This window comes from Mya arenaria, chromosome 9, assembly GCF_026914265.1.
Source record: "Mya arenaria isolate MELC-2E11 chromosome 9, ASM2691426v1".
NCBI classification, from domain to species: domain Eukaryota; kingdom Metazoa; phylum Mollusca; class Bivalvia; order Myida; family Myidae; genus Mya; species Mya arenaria.
Window position 1 is genome coordinate 31079379 of NC_069130.1, and position 23794 is coordinate 31103172.

General features: G+C 33.5%; 1 protein-coding gene across 3 annotated transcripts in view; it reads right to left on the bottom strand.

Annotated features, from left to right (window-relative positions):
• LOC128246970 (msx2-interacting protein-like) overlaps nt 1-23794 on the bottom strand; it is an 82551-nt gene that overhangs the window by 55089 nt on the left and 3668 nt on the right. For all 3 annotated transcript variants that reach the window (XM_052903641.1, XM_052903640.1, XM_052965545.1), the window contains exon 2: nt 16878-17153. In XM_052903641.1, the coding sequence (XP_052759601.1) occupies nt 16878-17153 (276 nt within the window). The remainder of the gene's footprint in view (nt 1-16877; nt 17154-23794) is intronic.

The following is a 23794-nucleotide window of genomic DNA, read 5'->3' on the forward strand; positions in this document are numbered from 1 at the left end:
GGTAGGGACATGGGTCTTACACGTCTTGGTATGTTGAACACATGTGGCAAGTTATTTTAAAATCTGTCCACACAAGAGAAAGTTACAGCCCGGACATGATTTATTGAGCCAGACACACGGACGGACGGTGCGATTTTAATATGCCCACCTTTGGGGAGATAAAAAAATCAACTTGTAATAATTATAAAAAAAATCTTTATATAGGCTATAGGTTTAAAATGTAAGTATGATGTTCAGAATCCTGATCAGGTGCACTATAATCTGGCAAATGGGATACGTTTTAAGGGAACAAATTTATTTTTTCTGGCGCATCTAATATGGCATACCATTAAATAAGACATACATTAAACATTGTACAGATCTTGGTACATAATCAAACATCAGGCCCCAATTTCTCGGAACTTCTTAAGCTTAACAGGCTTAAGTGGCTTATTTCAATTAGCCAAAATACATAATGAAAATGAATTTTGATAAATAAAAATGGTTTATTCTGATAATCATACAGATTATTCCTACATAATTTCTAAAAATTCTTGAAGTAAATATAACACATTTTATAGAACAACAAAAATAGTGAGATTAGCTTAATCCGGTTATAAGGGACTTAAGAAGTTTCAAGAAATTGGGGCCAGTATTATAACTACTGTACACAACTTAAAGCACTGCAGGGCAAATGTTCATACTATGAGAAAGTAGAAATCAGCTTGAAATGGTTAAGAGTAATTATTTCCTCACACCTACAATTGATTCTTGTATACATGTACTAGTGTATTGGGCACCAAACACAACAATATCCTAGTATTACCATACCATATATTTGTTTGTAGTTTTCAACAATAAAATGTAGTAAAATGTGAAAGGATTTTGTAAAAAAAGAAAAAAAATCGCGGGGTCATGGTGGCCGCACACCCTACGGGTCCAGGCCAGGGCCCTGGTGGGGGACCAGGGGCAAAACCAGGGAGCAAAGCCCCTGTAAGCTCCTGGATTTCATAGTTTAAAGTGGTCAAGAATTCATTTGCTGATCAGTTTTCATCAAGCATTTTTGCTATTTACATGGTATAGAATTTCATTTGCTGACAAGTTTTCATCATGATCAAGCACTTTTGCTACTGAATTTTACTGTTGTTGTCTGACACTGTCTTCACATTTTTTTTAAATGCTACATTTTTTTTTATGAACTTATAGTAGCATGTTTATGCTACATACACCTGTTTCTTCTTTAGGTTCAGATTACCTAAATCATATGTTTCGTTTCAAATAATTCTTATTAAGCACTACCGTATATCACATGCCTGTTGACATATTCAAAATATGAGCCATTTTGTTTCATGATTGCTATGATATGTTATTGACTCTCCATTCACTCCTTTATGAATGTGACAAGGGTTTAACCAAATTGATAACACTGGCAATTTCATATTTATGAAATATATACCGTCATAAAATTGTAATGTAAGAAATCAATTCTATATATGTATGCATTTCACTCATTTGCCTTTGTGATATGTATCATATGATATTACCTCATTTATCCATGTTTGTATTAAAATGAGTGAAATAAAGGAAACTTGACTTGACACTAAACATTTCAGGGCTTTGCATGGTGTTCTTACGTAATGAATCCGCGACTTCCATAATAAATTTGTTTGTTACAGTGTTTGCAGGATGCTTGGTCTGGAATGTCAATTTTGACGAAGTCCTCCCCAATAGTCACGTTTGTCTCAATTTTACCAATATTTACAGTCACAATTTTTTCAAACCATTTCAAGCTGAACTTATTTTTTACGTTTTGGTCACATTCTTTTATCTTCAACGCGTTTTTTTTTATTAATGGTTGGCATCTTTACACCCGAGTTAAAATTTTCATTCGACAGCTGACATTTTGTTTTCCATCGCAAAGTTGTTAAGGACGCTGCAATACGATTGGTTTGTTTAGTAAGGCTTTCGCTCATTGGCTATCAGTAACAGCTACGATAACTGAACATATCTGAAACCATGGCACAGTATAAAAATTTACTGTATGTCGGATTCGATTAGACTACAGGATCGATCTTACAAAATAGATAAAGACGACCCCCCCCCCCCAATTTTCTCCTCGGATTTACATTGATCTCAAAAATGGTCCTGGCAGCCACAAAATCTGCGGAAAATTCACATCCCTGTAAAAACCCAGACTACAGGTCTTTGTTTGAATTCCTATCATTGTCCTCCGATTCATTATTCACAACTTGTTTCCCGCTTTCGCAGTTACCCAACCATCACCGATGACAAATGGTATGTATAAAACATAAGCATAAACTACACTTGTGTTTTATATATAGGCCACTTTGGATGTATATAAATATATAATATATAATGTCGAGAGTGTAACGTTTTAATTCAGAGGCCATTTCAGGTTGGTCATTTAAAATACATGTAAGTCATTGAAAATGGGAGGGACATAAAAAAACTTATTGAGTTAATAACTATATGTGTTTATTATGCCTTTAACTAATATTACTATTCAAATTCTGGTGTAATTTATTTTCAATCAAAAACAAAACACCATAAGAACTGTCAAAACCGAAATTCTGTGACACTAATGTTCAAGTATAAGTAGTATTTAACATAACGTTTCCTTAAAATACTACCATTTATCATAAGGTTTCCTATCGAAAAACTGAAATATAATACCTAAGAGGATATAGTGCTTGTACAGAAGCTTATGTGTGAAACAGTGTGTCCTTCCAAATGATACTTTATCTTACAAAAAAGACTAAACAAATATCTGATTTTTAAGATTTTGTTGGATCCGACTTTGTCCTGACAAATGGACCATTGTGCAAAGCATATTGCAAGTTTAAATTCTAGATAAAGAGATTCAGTAAATGGAATCAAAAATGATTTGATTTATGAGGAAAATGGATGCTATTTTGTAAAAAAAAAATCAATGTTGATATTCAGCAATCAAATTAACAACAACAATATCACTGAACCTTTCTGAAAAGAAAATGCACCTCTTTGCAATACACACTTAAAAGCACGCTTTTTGATTATATTTATTGTTGCTGGTACTCCAACCAAGTCGAGCTATTTTTCAGAAAATCAAAATGAGTGGTACATAATGTCACCCAAATGAAATTAAAGCCTCAGTGCCACTTAGGATTAAATAATTAGAGAAAAAAATAAAAGCGAGTACATAACTATGATAGAATTTCATATAATCATAATAATGTCAGATGAATTGCTAAGGTTCACACGATGGTTTATTAAAATAAACTGTATGGGAAATACAAGTGTTGGGTAACGGTTTAAGTTTGACTATCGATTAACCAATAATCAAAAGTACAATTGTTTTCTGACAATACCTTAATTGTAGTGTTAATATTGTACAATAACGCGTAACTCGTACTTAAGTGTTGTTGTTTGCGGCCATATTGTTAAATATAACAACTGAACACTTCCAAATGTATAACAACATAGATGTTTTTGTAAAAATGCACTTTTTGAGTATGACAAAATAAAGTGTGGCAAATCATTCAGAGTGTTATAAGTAAGATAATAAAAGCTGGAAGGCTACAGCATATGTTGATATTTACTCAAATATCGTTTTCGAAGACCATAATTTCCATATTAATTAGCATCAAAAGCTTTGTTGTTGCATGATTGGTTGATTCACCTTATCAGATGATGTTATATTGGTGATTAGTTGATTGACATTATCACATAATGTTATCAATATATGACCAATATGTCAAAATATCAACATAAATGTATGAAAGTCCTCGAGATCTTGTGGATCAGGTGTTTATCGATTTATTTTCTTGACATGGGTTCCCACCCCACTAAAACCAACATATTTTTTTATACTTTAACTGTGTTTCTTTCTGCAATTTCAGTCTGTACGAAAGTCATTATCAGATTGCAGGACCCGAGGTCCTGCAATTCAGTCTACATTGCAGGACCATATCAGTTTTTGCAGGTCCGGAAATTTTATGTTTATTGTAGTCATTCCCTTAAACCAGAGTGATGATGCTATGCGTAAAATACCGTTAGATCATTATCAAACCTCTGGTGATTAAGAATGATTTTATTGAAAGTCGGGGCTTTCAACAGGGTCTAAAACCTATGAGTCAATGACTCTTATGGTCTAATTTACAAGAGTCAAAATCAGATCTTTAATAGCCATTGTCCATTTTGTTTCTCAATTCTTTCTCCTTCTTCATAAAAAAATGTTTTTATCTGTCATAAGATGGCATTGCAAGCAGGGCTTCTAAAAACTGGCAATTTGCTGGTCTGGACCGATTTTGGTCCGAAATTTTCTCATTTTTTTTAGAATTTCGGTCCACAACGACTTAGTCAGTCAAAGTTGTAGAAATTGTAATACACAAACATTTACAGGTCATTCACACATTCAAAACTACCCCCAATAGGTCATAAAAGTGTCTTAGTTACCATGAGACCGACGTGACCAGCTGCTTTTTCCGCTACGCTGAACACTCTAAAAGAGCCTATCTGTTAATTAGCAGACGCTTGCAATCGGTCCAATCACGTGTTTTGGTATTGGCAGAAGACAAACTATGTGTTAGGCCACTACTTTTATATAAATTGGTTTACAAAACCGGTGGGTCTAATTTTCCGAAAAGTACAAAAAAAATAAAAAATGAATTTCACTTTTTAAAAAAAAAATTATTTTCTTGACCGTATTGATTTTGGTGCGAAACGAAAGAAAAACGAACAGATAAGAGTACGAATGCAGTAGATCTCGACTGGTTTGTTGTTCCGTAGCCGTATTTTGACGATAGCAGTCATTCTTTGTATGAAATAATTACTTAAAATATACAGGAGTTGTTAAAATAACAATAACATTCAACATCGGCAAATTTAACAGCCGACACAAACAATAACTGTCACGTGATTGTTGTTTCCCCCGCCAATTTAGGTCATGAACATATTGTTGTTTATAGATAAAAATAAAAGAGTCAGCGGCTGCCATCGAATTAGTAGACACATATATCTGTAAATTATGTGTGAGAAAAATATTTTATAACATTTTATAGTTAAATATCAAATAACAGTGGACTAAGTATGAGTGGTGAAATCGAAAGTAAAATTTCTAAGTTGACACCGGTGACCTAGTTTCACAAGTTCGGTTGGTGGTGTTTATGGATTTTAAACCACAGAATGGTTTGGAAATACTTGTCATTGAGTAAATGTAAAGCTTATGTTTATTCTAGATTACATGTTTATTCATGTTTGGGTTAATAAAAGAGTAAAAACAATGAAAGAGTTGAACACATGTGTCAATGACATTTACTAATGCCAGGAGTTGTGTACAAAACATTTGGATAAAACAACATGGAAAACTATTTTGAATAAGTCCATTTCAATTTGTAATGAACTTAATATTTCACTTTAAATGAGGTTTGTTGTTGTAACCAAGAAATACTCTTTAAAATGAAAAATAAACAAGCATGAAAGAACAGATGCCCTGTGAACGCATGTATACACAAAATGGCAGAGTTGGGAGAAGATGCAAATATTCAATACATAATTATGGATTTCTCTGTCAGTTTACTATCATTGGTACATAAAGTTAAGTCACATGCTAGATTTATTATTTTGCTATGTGATTTTTATGTACTGATGTGGTTATTTGCTGCAAGATTTGAATTTGAAATGGATTTGGTGAACATCCCATGGTAAATATCTCGGTCCGAAAATATTCCGGCTTAGCATGGATCGGGTTACACAACTAGTACCCCACATGGTTAGGGTTATTAAAACTCAAATCTAGGTCTTGTTTGGTTTTAAGTTTTTCAGGAATTGTTTTCACAATATTAAAGCTCAAATGTCTTCATAAAATGTTACTTCCTTATTTACAAAATTGGTAATTATTTCACTTTATTGACATTTTCCAATATTGAAATAACATAAACAATGTTTAGAAAATGTAATGTATTGTTTAAATACAGTGCAATTTTTTGTGTATTATAATGCGTAAAATTTGCCTTCTTTTTGTTTTAATTTAGTATTGGCCAGTTTTTAAGTGTTCTGCATTCACATTTGCTTAAGCATACCCTTAAAGCTAAACAAATGTCCTGCTGAGGATATTCAATTTTTCTTTGATAAAAAGTGTAGTTTATACATGAAAATATGTTTTATTATCAATTTCATTGATGTTTTATATGCACAGTATGTAAGATTTAAACTGTGTGTTTAATAAGAACTTTGAGTGTATTAAAACATGCATTAATAACAAATTAAAAATTAAAATGTCAAGTAAATGATATAAATTGTCAATGTTTTTACGTTGTTCTCTGATTTTCACCCTTTAAGAGTATGTTTTGTGACTTATTCCTTTTTTCTTTCTTTTTTTTTTCAACCACCTGGTGGACATTTTTTCCAAAATATCTTGTAAACCAAAAAATAAGAAAGGAGTGGCCTTAATAATGTGCTTGCAGCTATCCTAATGCAGTGTTAACATCGGTCCATATTTTCACATGGCAATATATGAATATGCTATGTCGTTGTCGATCATTACATGATATATTCGTTTGTTGATTACCAAAATGTTAAATTAAAATTGTTCTTTTGAATTGCATATGTCATTGTTAATCCAAACCTAGTCATATATAGGAAATCAACAGCGACACGCTTGATTAACTACATAGTCTGGAAGCTGAGTGCGCCGCTTACGTCATTTTAATTCGCAGTAATGAAAAAATCGTTGTCGATATCACACTTATAGCTTGAAGCCCCGATTATAAATCTAGATATATATTATTATTCAGGAGTATCAGTTGAATGTTGACCCACTGTAGATGCATTAAGCAAATAAAACATAATACTGTTTCACTTTTTGTCGTCTGACCGCTTCCCGACAGCTACAGTTATTTACGATTGCAATCGTTCTTATTAGAAACGCGGCAGAACTCAATGAGAATCTCATTTGAATTAAGCTTGTATCAATGACTATCTGAATCGGCTATGCGGCTCTAGGTATTGCGATATCGCGAAAAAATATTGACAGAAAAGACATCGCGAAAAAGTGAAATGTGACTTTTGAACAGGCCTTGGGGGGGGGGGGGGGGTCGCTGGATCCAGACCGATTGTGGCCCTGATGGCAAGGTACATGATTGTCTATACTTAGTTTGATAGCTTCCGAAACGTATACATACAAAAATACAATGTCCATTTTTTTTAGGCCTAAACAAAAAATAGGTTTGTTTCTGGTTACCTGATCGACTCAATTTATTTGCCACCGACTAAAAAAAAAATTATTGCAGAAAAAATCACTTGACAAAAAAATCCGGTATCCGAAAAAAATTGTCCGAAATTTATGTCATTTGCTTAATTTCACAACCAGATATTTTTTCAGCACCGACCGGTGCATTAGTTCTTTTTTCCTGACAACAAAATGCCCCTTGAGTAGACCGGAATGGCTACGAAATTAACAGGCTGATTGCAGTAAATGTATACCCTTGCACTCATTGTGCATTGGGATTCAAACAAATAAAGTGTGTAGAACAAGGACAACCTACAAAATACCTTTTCGATGAGTTACATGGCGGAAAAGAAGATGTTGAAGTTGCAGCCAAGGTGTCAATGAAAAAAAACAATAAAAAAACCCCCACCTACCTACCGACCCAATATTTTTTGAGCATGTAACCAGAAACAAACCATTTTTTTTAGGCCTTATAAAGATCAGCTGTATTATTACTTTCAATACTAGAAAAAAATAATCAAGGAATAAGAAAATTGATCAATATACCATTATAGAATACCTTGTTGTCTTATTTTCTTCTCAGTCTCTTTGATGGTTGAAGCAAATTCCAAGAGGCAAAACTTGGAAAAATATGTGTTTTTTTAATAGGGCTGTGTATCGTCACTCAACTCATGATACGATACGTATCACGATACGGAGTACGCAATTCACGATATATCACGATACCCTTATATATATATATATATATATATTAAAAAAAATTATGTAGGACTTTAATGTTGGCCTATTTTGTAAATTGTTGAGCATATCTTTACTAAAACTATATTTTTAATGTTTTTATTATTTTGTAAATTGTTTGCTAAATATTATTAAATGAGTACTATTTGTTAATGTTTTCCATTATTCATTTAGTTCTGCCTCTTTGTTAAATGTTAATTGTTGAGCCTATTATTGTTATTTAATGGGTATTATTTATTTGTCTTTTGTTCTCTTTACTACTGGTAGTATTTCCTTCCGCCATTCTTGACTTTGCAGACGACTGAAAACTGTCAAAACAGCGAAAGCCACTTCAGCCGCATTTTCGCATACAGCAAACTCGCAGGTCCAGTTTTTTTCCATATCTTTTGTAAATCAAATTTAAAAAAAGAAAATTAAATTGCAATTTTTTTAATAATTTTATTTTCATTTTTCATTTAAGTTTGAAAAATGAACACGGTGTAGATAAGTAAGATAACTAGTTGTAAGGTATTTTGCTAGCTCTACCTGCTGTTTGCGAAAATGCGGCTGAAGAGGCTTTCACTGTTTCGACAGTAAAAAATGAAAGTTAACAAATTGACTGGATCGTGCAAAGATGTTTGGAAAGTGTTTTAAGCATACTAAGGCCACACCAAATTGATATTTCATTCCGCAGATTTACCGCTCCTATTTTTTTGATTTTTTTCAGGTAATAATTTATTAAAAGGCTAAAAATAATCAAGTTTAATTTTTCTACGCTAGTTTTCGTGTTTTTGTAAAGGGAAGTTACCGTAGTGTTTTTATACTGTATATCGATCGGTTTAGCATGGGTTCAATAAATTCAATCAAAATGGCCGCTTCCGGTATAAACAATGTGGCTCGAAGTTTGGAAATTAAATCTTATTTTTGACAATAAATATGTTTTGAGCATGCTTGAAGTCATTGTTGATCGTCTCATGCACTAAAGGATCATTATTTAAAGCAATCATTATGCAATAAAGCATATGTATCTGAGACTGGTAGCGATTATATTGCGTAATTAGTGACTCGTTTTGAATGGAAATCGGAATGATCAACTTAGTACCATTTTATTCAAGTCATAATACAAGGGACCAACATCATACCTCGTTACGACGATGCTGAAGATGTCACAGGTCAACTTAACTGGAACATGAGTCATTATTTGGTCCAAATTGATGTACAGTATCAAGCTCATTTTTGATCAAATTCTGACAAAGCAACAGTTTTGAACAAATATCTTTTCACAAATAGCGATATAAACACTGGTCTGGATATACCTCAACATAAGTAAGCCTAAATTTATCACCTTATATTTTGTTTTTATTTGCAACATAATCCGGGATTGTAATGCACTTGTCAATTGTAACCACTGCCCCGCCCACCCTTTGCCCTTGTTCCAGGGGCATACCAGGGACAGCGGAGGCATATTGAAAATAGTCGGGAATGGGCCTCACATAGGTATTCGGGGTTGCGGGGCCATTTGGCAGGGATTTTACCAGCAGTGTGTCCCTGCAGGTCGGGTATTTTACCCGGGTTTTGAGAGACCAGAAGTCTAAGTCCCCGCTATACTGGACTTGGGGGTGGGGGGGGGGGGGGGGGGGGTCATATTCAATTGGCTGGTGCATAAAAACATCTAAATAACCAAAATAAGTACTCTGAAAAATAAAATACCCTTGTTCTTTTTGTTTAAATAAGCACATGTCATTGCATTTCCTGTGATAATAAAAACAAAATTTAATCTATGTTATATGGAGTCTGATGTTTGATGATACCAGTAAGTGATCATTTTTTACAAATCCAAAATCAATCCTAAGTTATGTCTAAATACAGTTGCATATTATGTTAAACTGATTCAGGTAGATTTATATAAGTCGTTTCAAAGTTTACTAAAAGCAGGGTTATTTATTATTATGAATGATTGTCATATTAAAGTACGTTTTAATTATATAAGAAATTAGATTTATCCATATAATGTTTGTACTAAACACGGATGAATAAATAGTATGTATTCTTTTTGGCAAAAATCCGAGGAACTAAACATTAATTTGTTGTGGCCTAATCTTAAGTCGAGGTAAGGAATCTAACGATACGCCATACACATGATTTTTTACAATGCGATACGATACAGTATATCGTCGGGTACCGAATCGCGATTTCACGATGCACCGATGAATCGTTACAGCCCTTAGTAACCTATGAATGTATAATTCATTTAATGCCTGTTCAGTGAAACATGAATTATGCAGGTACTACTCCTTATGTAACACTATGCATCCTTGTCAGAATCCTACATGCAACAGCAATTGTTTAAGTTTAGAAATTTTTCTAACTTGTACTTTCAGTTTCACTTTCAAGTTTTTCATCTTTTCCGGAAGTAAACAAAACATGTATTCAACGTTCTTATTGTCAATATTGCATTTGTTTTTATTGCAATTGTTTTTATTTTACATAAATAGCATAACAATTAAACTAATTTGTTATAGAACTTTACTCTACACTGACAAAAGATTTACGCAGTTCTTCTTTCACTTTCATTAAAATTGACAGGAAATAAGCGTGCAGCTGTTCCCAGGCTTTCTACTGTAGACGTACATATTACGAACTAATACAAATACATTTTTGAATTCCAAGATAAGACTAGATAAGACTAGATATATATAACTATAAAAAAACGAAAACAAAATATATTTTAGCTTTGTTGTTTTTAAACCATCGTACTTAGCGAAAAGCCGAAGATATCGGTTAATTTGCATAAATCGGTGGAGTTACACGTCATTCAGTTTGAGTTGGTAACCCGTCAAATTTCAGATCGATAATCACTTGTCCCTTCGGCAGATAATTGCTTTTGACTTAAATTGATTTAACAAACATTTAGAACTTGCCTTGCGGAAATTCTCGCGGGTCAAAACTGACTCATAGTACAAATTAATGATGGGCCAACTTCAGGTCATTTACCATTTCTGTGCGTCAAGACCAGGGTCAATCGAAAGCCTAAACTGTTTTTTGGGGGTTTGATCAAGCAAACATTAGTTCATTAAATTAACGAGTAACACTTTAACACATTATTATTAAACAACAGATTTTCCCAACACACGGGCCTACGATATACATGCAATTTCTGGACCTCGCCAATAATTACCGGCGGGAGCCGAGGTCAGACGAATTTTCGTACAGACTGCAATTTAAATGTCACAAGTAAAATAATGATAAAATCAGTGTTTTCAGATGTATTACCAAAAATTTCTTAGTTAAAAAGTGCAAATCATTTGGATAAAAAGTAACATAGAATTTTAGGTATTTAGAAAGTCATGCGATATATAATGATGCAAATTTCGTTATGGTTTTGTTACATATTTGTAATAGTAATAAATGCATTTTTTAAATCATTCTAGGGGTTAAAGAGGTTAAGCAGATTGAGAAGTCATCTGGATATGCGTTCAAGTAAATAAATTTACTTCGCTCAGATATACTAAATTGTTAAGTCCCTGAAAATCAAATAAAATTGACCTCATTCATGAAAATGATAATTGGTATTTGACAACATTTGACTGTATAGTTTTTAACCCCAAAACAAATCTTTTTTTTTTGAATGCTTGACTTCAGAAGGGGACACCTGATTGCAACTGGTAGTGTGACTTCAGGATCCTTAGAAAATGGAATTAAGTGGATCCCTGCTTTTCTTACACCAACAACAGTTTAGACATCTAGGAACAGGTCTGATATCAATCAGCCTTCTACAGTTTTCTGGCCCAAAATCAATAACAGTTGCCATGGAAACAGATTTATTCTGAAGCTTGAGGAGAAATTGCCAACATTATTGGAATGAATAATGAAAATGCTGAACAGATCAAAGAAAGAACTCAGAAAATCGCCTCATTTCATTTGGTTGTTTTATGTTTATTCTTAAAATAACAAGAGCTGTCACAGAGACAGCGCGCTCAACTATTTCACCGCTTTTCAGTGTAAGGATTGAAAAGTTTTGGTGAGACATGCATGGATCACTGTTAGATTAGATTTCAATGCAATACATGATGTGCTGAGATATTAACATAAATGTGGTTATATACAAAATTTTAACCAGAATAGGGCTGTAACGTGTACCTGGGTACCAGAGTAATCGCGAGTCAAAGCAAAATACTCGACAAAAAAACTCGCCAATGCTGAGATGCTGGATCGCGATTCAAGCACAAAATTTAATAAAAGAATAAAACATAATTTTTCATTCAATTCCAGCAAATATTGTGGTTGTTAAAAATAAAAAAAATAATGCATTGTTTATCCGAAAAGTGTGAAATACGTTACATTGACGCAACTGGAAGTTAATTCATACAGAGCTAGCCTTCAATTGAGTGTGCAGTGTTCGAAGGGAGAATGCTTCTTGTCAAGGTGTTAAGGGAATGTAATGTTTTAAAAAGAATACAAAAAACAGAAATAAGAAATAAAAATTCATAGATAATTAAAGAAGTTTAACGAGAAGATCTACAGTGATAAAATAAAATGCGAAACTTATGTACAACTATCATTTATTTTCATCTGCAATTCAATGTCAAAATGGCATCCCTGTCAACAAAAACATCAAATCCAGCACTAAATAAAATTGCCCAAGCATCATATTCTTCCATAGTCTGGAAATATTTCAGGTTTGATGTGAAGGAGATGACATAAAAGTGATCTGCAAAACATGTCTTAATGAACTGAAATATACGGGTGGGACAACCAACTTTCATACAATGTATTGCTTTATACCAAGTGAATCGTGAATTGTAGGTCAAAGATCACGATTCAAATTGGATCGCCTATTGTCTAAACAGAATTTCTGAGTCTAATAATAAAGGGCCATTATTTGCAAAATACAGTTATGTAACTTTGTTATTCAAGTAGATTGGGTGGTTGAATACCATTGTATAGTCTCAATGCAATACTTTTATTGCTGAGATATTATCCTATGTGTGCTAACATGCAAGACCTAAACCAGAATTTCTAAGTCGCATAATAAAGGGGCAAAAATTAAATAATATGAAAGCTAAAGTTATCCTACTTGAATAAATAAGAAGGTTAAATGGTTTGGAGCCTGTGGGTAAAGTTTGAATACAATACATGATATATTTGCTGAGATATTAACTTAAATGTGGTGACATGCAAAACCTTAACGCAGAATTTCTATGTCGAATAAAAAAGGGGCCATTATTTGAACATAATTCAAACTAGAGTTATCTAACTTGGTAAATTAAGTAGGTTGGATGGTTGAGTACTATTTTATAAAGTCTCAATGCAATACCTCAAGTAGTTGCTGAGATATTAACCTATGTGTGCTTGCATACAAAACCTTAACCAGAATTTCTAAGTCAAATAATAAAGGCCTATTATTTGCATTAAATGCAAACTAGAGTTTTCTAACTTGGTTAATTAAGTAGGTTGGATGGTTGAGTACCATTGTATAAAGTCTCAATGCAATCCCTCAAGTAGTTGCTGAGATATTAACCTATGTGTGCTTGCACGCAAAACCTAAAAAGGTGTGACGCCAACGCTTGGTTGAGTAGAATAGCTCTCCATATTCTTCGAATAGTCGAGCTAAAAATCATTCTTTTTCAGAAGTTATTTGTTATTCGTTATTCCACACAAAAGTATTTAAAGATTTTTTGACTCAAAGAGTTTTCTGAAAAAATACCTTTGGCATTATCTAAAGTGCTTGAGCTGTAAGGTCAAGGTTAGAGGTCAAAGGTTGAAATGATCATTGTCCAGGCTGTATCTTGACCATGCATTAAAGGTTTTTCCAAATAACTTGCCATGAAGATTCAACATGATGAGGTGAAGTGTCAAACTCAAATCCCAGGTCTGTACCTCAAAGAGGGTCAAGGTTAGAGGTCAAAGGTTGAAATGATCCTTGCCAAGGCTGTATCTTGACCAAGCTTTATAGGATTTTCAAATAACTTGCCATAAAGGTTCACCATGACCAGGTGGCATTAAGTGCACCAGACCCAAGTCTGTATCTCAAAGATTAAGGTAATTCTTAGAGTGTAAATGTCAAAATGAGTACTGCTGATAGGACTGCTTTGGACTGAACCTTGTGGTGGGGTTGTATGTTAATGATGCATTATAGTATTAAAAAAACAAGAGCCGTCGTAAGACAGCGCGCTCGACTACGCCGCTTGGACTTAGAATACAATAACGATGTAATAATACCAAGTTTGGTCTCTTTATGTCAAACCTAACTAAAATTATACGATACACAAGGTGACTTTGATGCTGCCCTCCCAACAACCCCCCCAAACAATGACGCAAGTCATTCAAATAACTTGATTTCCCATAATCAAAATGTGGTTAAGAATATACAACTATGCCTTTCAAAGGAAATAAAAAAATAAAAAAAATAAAAAATTCAAGGGCCATAATTTGTATTTAGGCGGAGTTATGTTTCTTGTTGTAAGGTGGTCGTAAATAATTTTGAATTTTATTAAGTGCATTTAATGAACGGTATAGAAGTTTTTTTTATTAAAATCCCAACTTGCCCTTAACTTTTACTTGCCTAAAACTTTAACAGTCAATCAGGGGCCATAACTTATATTAAGGATATGGAGTTATGTAACCTCATTGGGTGATGGTCCTGAACAATTGTGTGAATATTAAGTCAATTGAATGAAGGGTATAGAAGTTATTAATCAATATCCCAACCTGCCCTAAACCTTTAACAAAAGTTCCATAGTCAATCAGGGGCCATAATTTGTATAAAAGATAATATGGAGTTATCTAACCTCATTATGTGATGGATTTGAACATCTGTGTGAAGTATTAAGTCAATTGAATGAATGGTATTGGAGTTTTAAGTGAAAATCCCAACTTGCCCTAAAACTTTAACCTAAGTCAAACAGGGGCCATAACTTGTATTTAGGATAATATGGAGTTATGTAACCCCATTGTGTGATGGTCCTGAACAACTGTGTGAAGTATTAAGTCAACTGAACAAAGGATATAGAAGTTATTAATAAATATTCCGACTTGCCCTAAAACTTTAACCTTAGTTCCATAGTCAATCAGGGGCCATAAACTGTGTAAAGAATAATATGGAGTTATCTAACCTCATCATGTGATGGCCCTGAACAACTGCTTGAAGTATTAAGTCAATTGAATGTATGGTATTGGACTTATAAGTGAAAATCCCAACTTGCCCTAAAACTTTAACCGGACGCCGACGTTGGGGCGAGTAGTAAAGCCCACCTTATCTTCGCATAAAAAAATAGTCAGGAAGGTTCAGCATGATGAGGTGTGAACAAAAATAGCATTCCCCTGGTTGCTGCCTTTTGCTGCATTTATTGCGCTGCAGTATGTCACGCACAAGACCCAGGTATGTATCTCCAAGGTTAAGGTAAAAAATGAAATGATCACTCTTGATAGGACTATATCTTAGCTGGGCAACCTATTTGTAAATTCCAAGAATTCCAAAAACTTGACAAGGATGTTCATGACAATGATGTGGCGTGCCACATACAATTCCCAGGTCAGTGGCATCACAAAGGTCAAGGTCACACTTACATGGGTGAAAGTGAAAACTTGGAAAAAACTGAACATTTTGCTGGGGGCCAAGAGGCCGCTAGGGCCCCATGTAGTTCCAGGGCAAATCCCTGCACAGGGGTCAAGGGGACCTCGGCCCCCGGAAGCTCCTGGAAATAAGCTTTTTGAAAAGAATTTCAAAACCTCTCCTGATATTACTTTAACAACTTCAAACACAAAAGCCACTAGGATATATGCTTTGATTCTGAATTTTATAATTTAGGGCTTGTTCAAATTTTTTATGTCAAGCAATAATTTAAGAATTCAGGCTTGTTCATCCAAAAGTCTAATTTCGATGACTGACTACATTTCCACTTGCAAGTTATTATCTACACATTTGGTCAAATAATGAAATATAATTCAAAAAAGGTTATTTCAAAACTATTTTGAGTCTTGTCTAGACACAGACCAAGACTTGACGCCCTTTGTAGCAATGGGCCCCTGAAAATCAGAATTTTACAAGTCAGTATCTATGGCACCTGGAATATTGGACAACTGCCTCACAATTAAAATCAGCAGAATTTCTATTTAATAAATTCACAAAATAAGTCCTCAAAATACATGTATAATTGTTTATTGTTTGACACATGTCATTTCCACAAATAGTTTTTACTCCAGTCCTGTCTGCAAGTTTGCCACTTACCTTCGGGATTTAGGGAGATAATCCAAAGCCATGTTTATTTTTTTTTTTATCCTTAACAAGCAACTAAATCCAGTCACATCACTTTTATAAACATAAATGTACAACATTTTCACATTGTCACAAGTAAATTTACACACTAATCAAGAACGGTTAGAACGTTGGAAAGTCATGTACGTTACAGATATTCAATTAATGTTCTTAGTACATCCAGGCACTAGTGAAATGAATAACTTTTATCATGTAGGACTAGACACAGCATGTATACATCCAGTAGGTTTCTTCATGTATAATTCCAAATATGGCACAACAATATATGTGCATATAAAGCACATGAGCTCTGTTATACATCCAAGATTTCCATACTTGGTTCATGAAATACATACAGCATGTACAATCCAATGGTTGCATTTAAAAACATCTGCTGGTTTATATATTACACAATTGTGTAATCATATAACCACAAAACCACAAACATGCTAGCAAAATAACATCATTGTCAACAAAGTTACAAATAATTGTTATTTCAAAAGGTGATACAAGAATATTAATTGTGAATACAGTCATGTATACATGACACCTGGTTTTCAAGTGTTCAAGTTTTCCCATAATTCAGATGAATGTTTTAGGGCGTAATTGCTATGATTATCTTCATTTTAAAACAATTACACACTCAAAAACACAAGACCAGAGTGAAGTTGGATAATATTACGTTATGTGACTTACCCTTTCCTATGTGGGTATCCAGATGGGGGCCGAGGATAGATTTCAGGCTCAATGCTCCTCTTCACAACACTGCCAGTCGCCCCAAAACCAGAGCTGTACTCGCTCGATATCACATTATTACCAATCTTTTTCTCAGCTTTGTGAGCATTTGATGCAGATTTTATATCAGTAAATGCAACAGTGGCAGTTAGACTAGTAATACATCCTTCTTCTTTTTCATCACTGTCAGTGTCGTCAGGCTTTCTCTCTAGTTTCACTTTCTGTATGCCTCCAAACCTGTAAACATACAGTCGGTATCATATATAGGCAAAGTTTAGACAATTTTTTCTTTTCTTTTTTCTAATAGTTTCAACATTACTGAAAACAATTAATATCAAACCACAGCTATTTAGTTTTACAGTAAAAATATGCCAAGAGTACCCAGTGTTCTCAAAAAGAACCAGCTGCAGACAAAAAAAGTTGGTTGAAATGGCAATTTGGACGGTTCAAATTTGGAGAAATAATAAATGAACTTTTGATAAGTAGAATAGGTCTTTCACTTCACTGTTTGAGACGGTTCAACAAAATCTTATTGAGAACCCGATGTACCCTTTGGACGACGCCTGGAAGCAGGAATGGTTAATTGTCATGCTATAAGAGTAACCAGGAAATTTGAAAAGAAAATGGCAGGTTGCAAGACAACCCATGCTGACCAAGTCCTATGAAGTTTCATGTTTAAGGTGCAATCCTTTCAGAGCATCATTATCACACATATTTTGGTGAAAATAACTTGACAGCAACTTCTTTATAGCCCTAATATATGTCTATCTGTGGCTTTAGCACTAAAACTAAGGAATTAATATGCCCGCTTAGGCTTTGATATGTTTCTAATTTTCTGATAAAAACCTTGACAGACACGAATATATAAAAAAAATCAATCTACAAATCTCTGGACAAAACTTAGACTAGTCATCGAAATTAGACTTTTGGATCAACAAGCCCAAATTATTATGTTATTGCTTAGCATCAAATTTTTGAACACGCCCTGCTATATAAAATTCAGAATTTGAGCAAGCCCAAAAGACATTTAACCAGTGCAGGGCTTGCGGGCTTGTGCTAATTTCGACCACTGAGACTAGTCTACATGTATATGTATATTTGCATAATTAATTTGTACAATAAGTCATTGTATGAGCACAAAGGCATCCAGCAGAACAATATACATGTTACATTGTTCCTGTCATTATCATTCTTTCTGACACAACCACAGATTTTAATTGGAACCATCTGTCATCTAGCTAATGTTATGCACCAGTCAATTGTAACCCCAATATTGTATGCTTGCAACAATAGTTTAAATGGCTACAGATTAAAGAATTGCTTTGTTAACCACATATTTTTTTCCAAGTAATTAGTATTATTTCTGTTATGCTTATTAAAAGAATTTGGCAAAAATATGGACTGAATGTTGAATGACTGGTACTGAGAAGATAAACTATGTCATGTTATAAAATGTTCCACCTTTGATTCAAACTAATTATAAATGTGTATAAAACCAGCACTATCAGCTCCAATCTTCTACAATACTTGAAGAGATTACTGGTCTAAGCAGTCTTACATTAAGCCCAAGTACAAAACTGCCTTGTATATCAGCTGGAGAGATAGCAGAGAGAAGGTAGTTAGTTGCCTTCCAACATAAAACTGCTTTTGTCATAAAACCCCAGGCAGTGATAAATGACTTGGCCGACTGCCAAAAGAGATAACAGTAATGTTTGCATACATGAATACACAACAGCCGTGTAGTCTATCTTGAGGAACTGTATTTTCTTATGCAATGAAAATGTCATGTTGGTTAAATGGAGGAAAATGAAAGAAAATGTACAAGTATAAATTAGTTTCACAATTTTGATCAAAAAGAGAGAATCTGATATATAATGAGCATAAAACATTCACATCCATATTCAATGGTAAAGTTGGCTTTCAACTAAACAAGAATGTATACAGCCAGTGAATCATTTGGTAACATACTAGGAGAATAAAGGGAATCCAAGTGTAACAACTCGACCATCACCTGCAAGCTGTAACACGTCAGCCATTGCCGAAGTGTTCAGATTGTTGAAAAAATGTGAACCACAGCCTTGCAGGTGCCCTTCATGTACATGTATATATCGTTATGTTTTGACAGTATGAAATGAAGAAAAACACATCAAACTCATAATAATTTGTTAGATATTTATTTTTTGGCGTACGTAAATAATATAAAATAACATTATTAAACAATTTGTATGTGAAGGATTTGCCAAATCAAAAATCTTAAAAAAATGTAAATGTACATGTACAATTATTTGGACTAACACTAAGATAATTTTATGTTTTGCATTAAACTATATTTTAAATACTTAAATAATATGTACACAATCTTGGTAAAACGGCCAGACATTTATGGGTGAAAAATGGAGAGAGAAATCCCAGACAACAAGAATAAGGTAAAAAACACTTGGGATAGTGTCATCAACAGCACTGGATGAATGGCGTGATTGCCAATAAGCACTAGAAATGGCTGCTTCAAAGTGGAGATCAATACTGTCTGCATATGAAATGACCACTGGTGCCTGCAGTCTAACTCCTAATTTCAGTTAATAATTAAATCATGCTTGATCTAAATAATGGAATAACTACTCTTGATTGGAGTATCATGCACACATATTAAAACAAGCTGGAACTTTGTACTTAACTACAGCATCTGATATTACAAGCTATAAGATCAAGAAGAGCCTGCAAAGTTGTAGTATTAAACTACCTCAATAAAAGGGACATACTACAGTCTTGAAGGCCCACCTCAGGTTAAAACCTTCATGATACTGTGATCCTGCCTCACAACTAAGCCTTGTAAATGAATATAATCAAAATAATCTACCCTATGGCCAACTAAGCCCAAATATACATTCACAATACAATTCAGTCCATTGATACTAACTTATTCAGGTAAGACTTCGTATCAATCCAACATTTATTAACCAATTGAAATTCAGTAAACAGGTTTAGATATTGTTTTGTACCCCTAAGTAAATGTGAACAAAGACAGGATTATATTTTTGTTAAGCTGGATTGTATAGGTTATTCTGTTGAATGCTGTTGTGTATTGATTTTGCCTTGCAGCTTATGTTCCTTTGGCAACTGGCCAGATCCAAACAGAGATCAATTCTCCATTTTCAATCCCTTCCTTCAGATATAAATCCTCTCAGGTTTTACAGTACTTGGCTTTCATCCAAAGTTCATAACCCTTTTCCAACATAAGACTATGAAACTGTGCTGGATTGTTCCATGTTAACAACTATTCTTTTAATATTTTGATATTAACATACACAAATATGACATGAAATTTTATCTGATTAAAACCTTTTACACTGAAAGCATTCATTATGTACAATAACTCTTTAGTACACAGAAGACTGCCCTATTACAGTACAAGCTATCCCTCCCAAATATTTACACAGATAGACTCTCCCAATGACTCATGGTCACAAGACATAAAATGAATGCACAGCTGCTCAGCATGAAAATAGAACAGGCAGCCATGTATTGAATATCTGGCTTTGCAACATTGTAACCATGCTTGACTATAAAACAGGATATTGTTGGAATTTATCAAAAAATATTTTGATATACTCAGAGCTAAAAAAAATACATGTATGTAAATGTTTAAAAAACAAAATAAATTAATTGAAAAGAGAATGGGCATATGGTTCACAGGCCTTCAGTGTAGTACTGATCAGGTTATAACTTGTATACACTTAAAAATATAATTTCAAAAACATTTGTTACATCAAGGTTAAGAATCATTGATCAGGTTATAACTTGTATACACTTATAAATATAATTTCAAAAACATTTGTTACATCAGGGTTAAGGATCATATACCATAATGGCAATTAATCTTGAAACAAAACAGATATTATTAAGGCCTAAAATACACCAACTCCTCCTAACAAAATGTTTGTTATTAAAAAAGTGTAATGTTTAAGCATTGGGAATTGCCCTGAAACACACACACAGATTCAAAGGATTTCCACATATGAAAATGTATAGACTATAGCCTTTCATTTTATTGTAAACTTTCCATTCTAATGTAAAAAAAATATTATTACATACAACTGGTAATTTTTTTAACAGACTCCAGCAATAAGTGCTATTTATAGATGGGTGTTTTAATCTAATAAACATTTCTAAAGCCTCCTTTATGTATGGGAACAAGCCAACAATCTTAATACTTCCCAGGTCAGGGCACTGTTGCAAAATCATGCTCTGCATAGCTGATCATTGCTATCCTCTAAATCAATATCAATGCCTTGAATACCAAGCTATGGAATATTTTGCAAGGTATTGATTTGGCCCTATTCAAAAATGATAATAGGCCATTTCAAATCAACTTATAAATTTGGTGTAGGTAGACAATCAAGGATTTGAAGTTAGTAGGGTTCCTGCAGTTCAAAATAGGAGCTTGTAGGATGTTGCCTGTCTCTTAATGTCAAATACATTCTGACAAGGTTGTTGATGACAGAAAGTTGTCCAATTCTCATTACATTCTCATTTAAAAAAATATTCTAAACAGCAAATTTCTAGAAATAAGTAAAGAAAAACACTACTTTCAGAATCATTTTAAAAGTAAAATAAATGTTGATCTGTTCCTTTTTCCCTACTTGCTGTCACAAGTAAAAAATAAGTGTTATTTTGTAAAATGTGAATACATGAAGGTGCTAAAAAGGTAATTTTCAGTCAATAGGGGCATATTAATACCTACAAAAGGCCCACAATACTTAATTTCACACCAAAAAAAGAAAAAAATCATGCACATTTTTCCATCCTGGCACATCTGAGATTTCATCATCTACACCCTTACCCTGGCATTTGTTAATAATATATAGGACTTTTTCTGAGTGTAGACATCCTCCTCCCCCTGCCCATTCCCAAGGAAACTGACATTGGTTTAAAATGAGCACTTTTATTACAGGCATTTTTTTTCCAGTATTTGCAAACGACCACTGTTTTTAAAACTTCAACACAAATAAACAACAGTTCTTTATATAGAACTTTTTCCCCCAAAAGTTTTGTTTTTTTTAAATTGAATTCTGATACGAGCCTTAAATTGGGCAGGACAGCACAATTTTAATGAATTATATCTTAGTATGATCTATTGACATTCAGCCAACGACATAAATGTCATAAAGACTTGAGAGCACAAAATAATCAACAGAAAGCCTAATATCTGGATGGACTACCAGAAAAACAGGGCTTTTTCTGTCTCTTTTGAGAAAAAGACCCTGGACAAATTGGGAAAATTGTGTTGTGAAATTAACCAATTTGGGGGAAATTCTATCGCTTCGCCTCAAATTTGGGGATATTCATGGTTAAAAGAACAAGCTGTTTGCATCCAAATGTTAAGAAAAACATGCTTCTTATATTTCTTAAGTTTTGAGTTATATGAAAAAACAGATTTTTACTAATAAAATGTTTCAAGTCATTTTTTTTTTTTATCAAGACCAATACATGTTCATATTGCAGTAAAATCTGAATGTTATCAAATGTTTGAGCTTTTATTGTCAGCCAAAATTTGTTCTTGCAGCGGACATAACATTAGGATCACAAAAATAATTGGTGACCTTGAAAATTATGTCCCACCATATAAAAATAGACAACATCTATACAGGGCTTTCATTAAGAATTTGAAACTGGAAGTATAAACTTCCTGTCCATCAATTTTGGAAGTTTTACATTGAAATGTGGAAGTTTAAATCTCCCGAAAACAATATTTTGTTCCACTATTTTTCAATTAATAGTATGTTAAAAATCAAGTAATTTGTAACTTTAACTTGCCAAATTCAAAAACTTATATTATAATAAATCATTTTACCTAAAGACTGATTGAAATTGTGACCATAAAAGTAATATTGACACAAGGTTTGAATATTTTGAACTTCCAAGCTTTCTACTTTGGTGGTTTTCTTCAAAATTATGGAAGTTTTTGTACTTCAAAGGAATCAATTTTGGAAGTTTTAACCCATTTCTAAGGAGTAATATACTTCCAAACTTCCTTTAATGGAAGCCCTTATCTATAGGTTTAAACATATAGAAATAGAAGCAGATATTGAGTTCTTGCACTAAGGTGCAATTCATAGGTTTTATTCCCAGTCAAGTTTTTCTTTTCGGGGAAATGACTCTGAAGCACACTTAACACATCCACACATCGCAGAAAATTAAAATTAGTTAAACTGTACTAAAAGTTGGCCACAGAATTCACATTGCGAAAATGTGAGACAGAAATCTTCGGTCATACTAAAATCCAATCTTCGGAACCGGTCTGTTATTTTGTTTAAATTCACTTAAAATAATGTCATTTTTCATCGATTATTCAGAAAATTTATTGTCGACAGTTTTCTTGCACATCAGATAATCATTATAATACAAACACACAGTATCCAACCAAGACATGCAGAAAAACCTGATTATGGTACATTCAAGACGGGGCTTGTCTGCTTTGTACTGATAGATTACAAGTTTAAACGTACAGTACACTCAACAAGTTGGACCCACTTTCCTCGATCGCTCTAAGGGATAGAGTCGATGATCACAGATTTCCTCCGAGGGTAAAACTGTTCCCCTTGCTGAACGCATATTTGACTTCCCGATTTTCCAAATGTGTAATAAGTAACCCCGCCTTTTTCAGGTGAAATGTGTTAATCAATGTATTCAGTCATTAGCAAAAACACGTTGATAGATGCATGTGCAAATACTTAATAGTGAAATACGACTTCATTCTTGTGGTAAGCTTACTTCATGCAAAATTGGCAGAAGAAAAAGAATATAATAGCAATTTACTGTAGCTGTCATAATCGGGTGAATTTTTTAATAAATAAAAAAACTTGAGCGTAGATTCAGAT